The following is a 7,500-nucleotide window of genomic DNA, read 5'->3' as shown; positions in this document are numbered from 1 at the left end:
AGTTGGCACCGCGCCTGTCAGCTCCTAACCAATAAGAACACAGAAACAACATCACAGGTGACATCACACGCTACAGGTGAGAGAATTAAGACTCAGCAGAGTCCGGGGGTCAGCCTGGCTGTGATTGGTTGATCCATATCAGAGGTTATGACATCACTCACAGCCTCCTGCAGACAGATCCGTCTCAGCTCAGCCAATCGTGTGCTCAGAAGGGCCTGCAGGCTCCGCCTCCTCTCCTGCAGCTCTGCCATTCGCTCCCGCTGCTTCCTGTCTGGACATGTGAGAGGGTCTGCACACACACACACACACACACACACACACACACACACACACACACACACACACACACACACACACACACACAGACACACACACACACACACAGACACACACACACACACACACACACACACACACACACACACACACACACACACACACACACACACACACAGACACACACACACACACACACACACACACACACACACACACACACACACACAGTTACACAAACATACAGCATGTCTCTGTAGTGAACTTTTCTCCTCGCCATTTGATGATGGAGAGAAGTTCCGCCATGTTTCTAAGCCACAGTAACTGAGGGGGTGGGGCTTATGGAGGTTTAAGTGCGGTTGGTTCTCACCAGGTGAGATGAGTTGACCTTTGACCTCCATGGCTTTTGTTTCCCATGTGAGCCCACCGTCTTCTGATTGACTCCCACACTCGCTCTCTCAACTGTGAACACAAATTCAAATCTAACTTCATCCTCATCTAAAACTCTCACATTCAATCGCATGTCCATTATTTCACATTTAAAAATAAAAACAGTTCGGCTTTTATTTTGAAATTGTGTACTGCCTTGAGCTGAGAACACTCTATTTGCTGTGTGCTTTTATTTTGAAATTGTGTACTGCCTTAAGCTGAGAATACTCTATTTGCTGTGTGCTTTTATTTTGAAATACAGTAAGGCCCTTCTGGTAGATGGAAGGTTACAGGGACAGGAAGTTAAACACAGAAACAGGAAGTGGTTAGGGACCCCAAAGTGACGTCAAACAGCTCAAAGGAACGGTAACAAAGGTCAATGTGTGATGTCATAAGGTCACTGTGTGATGTCATAAGGTCAATGTGTGATGTCATCAGGTGGATATTACTGTCTGAGAGTTTGTTAAAGTGAAATGAGACATTCAGAGATGCAGCAGTGAGACTACAGGGAGACACTGAGGACGAGTATCTACGGAGAGCCTGAAGGGACAAACAGGAGATTAATCAGGATTAACTAGTTAGTGCTGACAACCCAATCTCGTCTCATTTATAAACTGAACATAAACATCTAATTAAGCTTCTTAGAAAACAGAAATTTGACTCAGTCTGATAAAATCAACAACAACAACAACACATGTCGTCATCGTTTCTACACAAATCAATCAATCACCTCACCTTGTACCTGTGTTCATAAGAGCTCCAGTCGTTCCCGCCTGTGGTTATCCAGCATCTCAACACCAACCACAGAACTGCTGTTAGCGTTTAGCCTTTAGCTGCTAACCACTAGTAGTAAGCTGGCAGCATGTAGCTGTAAGGTACTAGCTGTTAGCAGTTAGCTAATACCAGCTGGTAGAACAGTTCCTCGGCCAGCCTGCAGAGGGAGTTGGGCAGTCTTCAGAGCGTCAGACCTAAAGAAGATAAAACAGATTGAGAGCCAATCAGAAGTCACCACAACAACATGATAAGATTCCAAAGTTTAGCCTATAAAATCAAAACACACTTTAAATAATTGTTTCTCATACATACTGTAGTTTGTGTAATTTGTGTAATTTGTGTCTGCTTCAAACCGAAAAGAATCTGTACCAACCTCAACCTTTTATTAGAAAGTTAAAGGTGTGTTTTGGTTAGAGGAAGGGGCAGGGCTTAAATACTAATCTCTACTCCACAGACTCTGGCTCTAAACATTCAATATGTCAGCACCCATCAAAGGGTATTTAGGCTTCACTTCAGCACAACCGGAGGAGATAGGGGCATGTTGTCCATCTTTCTGGACGTCACTGGAGAGCAACGATATGACCAAAACTGCACATCACACACTGACAGATTCATCAACAACAACCAGAGACGCTGGAAATATCTCACCCTCAAACATGACATAAACTGTAACAAACGTGGAGGACGACAGACAGGAAGAATTGGTGATTGCATTGGACTTCTTTTACCTTTGGCTAAAGACCTGAAGACGGTGTAAACATATTCAGTACATGTCACAGAGCGAGCTGGAGGAGGTAAAAATCTATTTGCTGCAGTTGTTGTTCTTCCTTCTTCGGTCAGCTCGCTTCACATCTCGCCATCGTTTTGTTCACATTTCATTCTCGTATGATTTGAAATCCTTGTGGCCCCCGACTTCATTCTTAACGCACCTTACACCACAGGAACATTTGACGAGATCATCTTCAGAACCATCAACACACCTGGACTTTGATTAGATTTGTCTGAAGGAGATAGTCAGACCAAAAAATCAGCCTGATTGTCTTGTCGGTTGTTCCCCGCTCAAGATCTGCTGTCTGAGGAAAAACTTAGAAAGAACGACGAGTTCAGACACGTCTATCTCAACACACACACACACACACACACACACACACACACACACACACACACACACACACACACACACACACACACACACACACACACACACACACACACACACACACACACACACACACACACACACACACACACACACACATACAGAGGTCTTTCTGCAGACACAACAGTGTGATATCTTCAAAAAGGAACTTTATCTGTGATCTCTGCGAGTCAGTAAACACAGACCCCTGCTCTGTGATTGGCTGCAGAGTATCAGCTGCTACAGGAGACGCTCCTAAGCTTTTATTACAAAAAAAACCCACAATGATCTGAACGATGTCTGTTATATAAGTACACCACACAAAATACTGGTGACCTTTGACCCTGAGAACAGGAAGTGCTGCCCAACAGGATAGAGGAAACGGGAAATGAGCGATGAAAACCCGGAAACCGGTGAGAGAGGAGTGATGTCATCCCCAGGGCTCCCACACAGAAAGAGAACTGACTGTACATGTACTGTGATGAAAACTCAGACAGAGGCACGTCCCTGTATTTAAACTTCCCCTTGCCTTTATTCATAACCTGTAAAACCACAGAAGAAGACAGCTACCTGCACATAGAGAACTCATATCTGCACACAGAGCAAGGCATCCTATCTCCAAACGATAAAGAAAACTAGTTCATGCATTTGTTGCCTCCAGGTTGGGTTATTATTCTCTTTTATCAGGCTGCCCTGAAAAGCCTCTAAAGACTCTTCAACTGGTCCAAAAAGCTGCAGCTTGTGTACTGACTAGAACTAAGAAAAGCTCCGCACTGGCTCCCAATAAAACCTAAAATATAATTTAAAATCCTTCTTCTCACTTACAAAGCTCTAAATGGCCAGGCACCATCTTATCTTAAAGAGATAATAGTGCCGTACTACCCTTCAAGAACGTTATGCTACCAGAATGCAGGCCTGCTCGTGGTACCTACAGTCTCTAAATGTACTATGGGAGGTAGAGCCTTCAGTTATCAGGCCTGCTCGTGGTACCTACGGTCTCTAAATGTACTATGGGAGGTAGAGCCTTCAGTTATCAGGCCTGCTCGTGGTATCTACGGTCTCTAAATGTACTATGGGAGGTAGAGCCTTCAGTTACCAGGCCTGCTCGTGGTATCTACGGTCTCTAAATGTACTATGGGAGGTAGAGCCTTCAGTTACCAGGCCTGCTTGTGGTATCTACGGTCTCTAAATGTACTATGGGAGGTAGAGCCTTCAGTTACCAGGCCTGCTTGTGGTATCTACGGTCTCTAAATGTAATATGGGAGGTAGAGCCTTCAGTTACCAGGCCTGGTCGTGGTACCTACGGTCTCTAAATGTACTATGGGAGGTAGAGCCTTCAGTTATCAGGCCTGCTTGTGGTACCTACGGTCTCTAAATGTACTATGGGAGGTAGAGCCTTCAGTTACCAGGCCTGCTTGTGGTACCTACGGTCTCTAAATGTACTATGGGAGGTAGAGCCTTCAGTTACCAGGCCTGCTTGTGGTATCTACGGTCTCTAAATGTACTATGGGAGGTAGAGCCTTCAGTTACCAGGCCTGCTTGTGGTATCTACGGTCTCTAAATGTACTATGGGAGGTAGAGCCTTCAGTTACCAGGCCTGCTTGTGGTATCTACGGTCTCTAAATGTACTATGGGAGGTAGAGCCTTCAGTTACCAGGCCTGGTCGTGGTACCTACGGTCTCTAAATGTACTATGGGAGGTAGAGCCTTCAGTTATCAGGCCTGCTCGTGGTACAGTCTTTAAATGTACTATGGGAGGTAGAGCCTTCAGTTATCAGGCCTGCTCGTGGTACCTACGGCCTCTAAATGTACTATGGGAGGTAGAGCCTTCAGTTATCAGGCCTGCTCGTGGTACAGTCTTTAAATGTACTATGGGAGGTAGAGCCTTCAGTTATCAGGCCTGCTCGTGGTATCTACGGTCTCTAAATGTACTATGGGAGGTAGAGCCTTCAGTTATCAGGCCTGCTCGTGGTACAGTCTTTAAATGTACTATGGGAGGTAGAGCCTTCAGTTATCAGGCCTGCTCGTGGTACCTACGGTCTCTAAATGTACTATGGGAGGTAGAGCCTTCAGTTATCAGGCCTGCTCGTGGTACCTACGGTCTCTAAATGTACTATGGAAGGTAGAGCCTTCAGTTATCAGACCTGCTCGTGGTACCTACAGCCTCTAAATGTACTATGGGAGGTAGAGCCTTCAGTTATCAGGTCCCTCTTCTTTGGAATCATCTACCAGTCAGGGTCCAGGAGGCCAGCCCCCCCTTTGTACTTTTAAGAATAGACTTAAAGGGTTCCTTTTTTGGTAGAGCTTATAATTAGGGCAGGCCCAGGCTTAGACCAGCTTCTAGTTATGCTGCTATAGGCTTAGACTGACAGGGGACATTGAGCTCCTGTGGTCTTTTTATGTGGACTTTTAATTAATCAGTCTTGTGAACAGCGTTTACTAACTTTTCCTTGGACCACGTGGTAACATTGTGGATCTTGTTAGTGTTGCTTATGAACATTTTTGTCTTAGGGACTGCCTTGGACTTTCTAATCCAAAGCATGAATCTGGTTCTGCTCGCAACATCTGTCTGTTCAACAAGAGTCTGGTTCTGATCCAAGACTTAGGTCTGGACCTGTTGTTTATGCAAAGTGTCTGCAGGAAACGTTTGTCATGAATTAGTGCTGTACAAATGAAGAGTGATTGAGTGATCGATTGTTTAAAGGGGGGTTGGGTGTCATTCCCCACCTTCCCCCCACTGTCGTGTTCAGCTTCAGTCCTTACATTAACGTCAGATCATTGTCATGGTAACCAGCTCATAGTCTTCGACAAAGAGTTGAAGATCACGCACACACACATGCACACAAAAACACACACACACACACACACACACACACACCATGGGGGATGTAGGGCTGCAGCTGCAGACAAAGAGATGCAAATACAGAGTTTAAATATTCAACAGAGTTACAGTGTGTGTGTGTGTGTGTGTGTGTGTGTGTGTGTGTGTGTGTGTGACTGTGTGTGTGTGTGTGTGTAGCTCCTCAAACCAAACATAGAGATTTTGAAACCGTCTTCTTTCTCCGCACCACCCGACCATCGGTGTGTTACACGTTAAAGCCGGAGGTAAGCTGTGTAATGTATCTAATGCCGCCTTCAATAAGCTCTTTGAAGTACAGGGGGCGCTGTGGGTTTGCTCGGGTTGTCTGAGTTTAGTTGTGGCTTAGTTGTGGCCTAGTTGTGTGAGCCATTTGATTTCATGAAGTCAGAATTTCCGAGTTACCGGTTTGAAACGTCATCAGGAACAACCCATCAGAATTCCCATTCCTAAACTCGGCGCAACTTCAGTAGCCCGAGTCCAACATGGCCGCTACGTGCATCAACAATGATGTTTAAGCTGTTTTGACGAGCAGCTGAATTCTCTTATTGTGTCATTAAATCAATTAAATTCAAATTCAACTAAGTTCAGTCGTATAGAAAGCATCAGTCTGACACAGCCTGCATGAAGAACAAAAACAATGCACACGCACACGTATAACATATCAACATCCAAAGTGCATTCAAAAAGTCCAGAGTGAAGCCATAACAAACGATGTGCGACAGATTATCAATAAATAATGCTAAAGATTCTGGGGTTAAAAATGAATAAACATATCTGTGGACATGTTGTCAGGTGTTAGCGAACAAAACAAAGGTACAGCTGGAGGCGTCCATGTTGCTTGTCCGACTTGGCAAATAGAACGCGGTTAACTCAAGATCCGAGTGCCGAGCTAAATGGAACACACCATAAGAGCGGGATTTGGACATTAATGGATGTGAGATCGGAGCAGAATCAGACTCTGAACCACAAACTGCTCCAACCTGATGACCTCACACAGGTAACTCACCTGAGAGCCTCTGCAGCTTCAAACTCACAAACACAGCCCAATTTTAACCCAGTCTGACCCAGTTTAACACAGGTTAACTCACTTTAACCCAGACTAACTCACTTTAACCCAGACTAACTCACTTTAACCCAGTCTAACTCACTTTAACCCAGTCTAACTCACCTTAACCCAGTCTAACTCACTTTAACTCAGGTTAAACCAGTCTAACTCACTTTAACTCAGGTTAAACCAGTCTAACTCACTTTAACTCAGGTTAAACCAGTCTAACTTGGGTTAAATTAGTTATAAAATCCCTTTAAACTGTTAAATGATTTAAATACCTCCAGACTCCAGAGTGAGAACATCTCTGCAGCAGCTGTTCAGACCTTCAGGCTCCAAACATCCACAGAGCTCAGAGGATTCACACAGGACAAGATGCAGAACAAATCCAGAATCAAAGAGGAATAAATCCAGGTTAAAAGGTTCCGGGTAAAGATCTGGATCAATCGCTGCTGGAGTCACAGAGCAGAAAAAAACAGTTCAGCTTGTTCCTGAGTTCAGTTCAACTCTGAGCTCACACACACTCCCTGGGAGTCTCTCTCTCTCTCTCTCTCTCTCTCTCTCTCTCTCTCTCTCTGTGTCTGTGTGTGTGTGTGTGTGTGTGTGTGTTCTCTGACTCTACACACACACCACTTCCACTTTGACACTTCACAATAAAACCACAGGAAGCTACATCAACTCACTCTTTTTGTCTGTCAAAATAAAAGCATTAAATAGCTGCATACAGGAAGAGAACCAGAGGAGCAGTGATGCATAGAGATGGTTTAAAGGTCAAAGTTTGTTTTTATTTTCCCTGTGAGGGCAGTGAAACATTCATCCATCCATCAGGCCGACAATAAACACACTACAAAGACACCTGATTTAAAAACACCACAGAAGAAGAAGTCTGTCTGATTGAAAAGCGTCTCTGATTATTTTCACTTTTATTCTCAAAAGCCTCTGACCTCTGAGCTCTGACATCACACTTGTGTCATCTTCA

General features: G+C 44.6%; 1 protein-coding gene across 2 annotated transcripts in view; it reads right to left on the bottom strand.

Moving 5' to 3' along the window:
- The window catches only part of ccdc120a (coiled-coil domain containing 120a), a 21,097-nt gene that overhangs the window by 7,100 nt on the left and 6,497 nt on the right, over positions 1-7,500 (bottom strand). Inside the window, exons 2-5 of one of the 2 annotated variants that reach the window (XM_029282255.2) lie at positions 1,448-1,673; positions 647-738; positions 162-289; positions 1-24 (exon numbers count right to left, since the gene is read on the bottom strand). The exon at positions 1-24 is cut by the window's left edge and continues 84 nt beyond it. In XM_029282255.2, coding sequence (XP_029138088.1) covers positions 1-24; positions 162-289; positions 647-677 — 183 coding nt within the window. In that variant the 5' untranslated portion in view covers positions 678-738; positions 1,448-1,673. Of the gene's footprint in view, positions 25-161; positions 290-646; positions 739-1,440; positions 1,674-7,500 lie in introns of both variants that reach the window. The other variant, XM_020658268.3, reaches the window with a different exon arrangement.

Source organism: Labrus bergylta, chromosome 12 (genome assembly GCF_963930695.1).
Source record: "Labrus bergylta chromosome 12, fLabBer1.1, whole genome shotgun sequence".
Classification (NCBI taxonomy): domain Eukaryota; kingdom Metazoa; phylum Chordata; class Actinopteri; order Labriformes; family Labridae; genus Labrus; species Labrus bergylta.
Note: the sequence above shows the minus strand (reverse complement) of the source record. Positions and strands in the feature narration are given on the sequence as shown.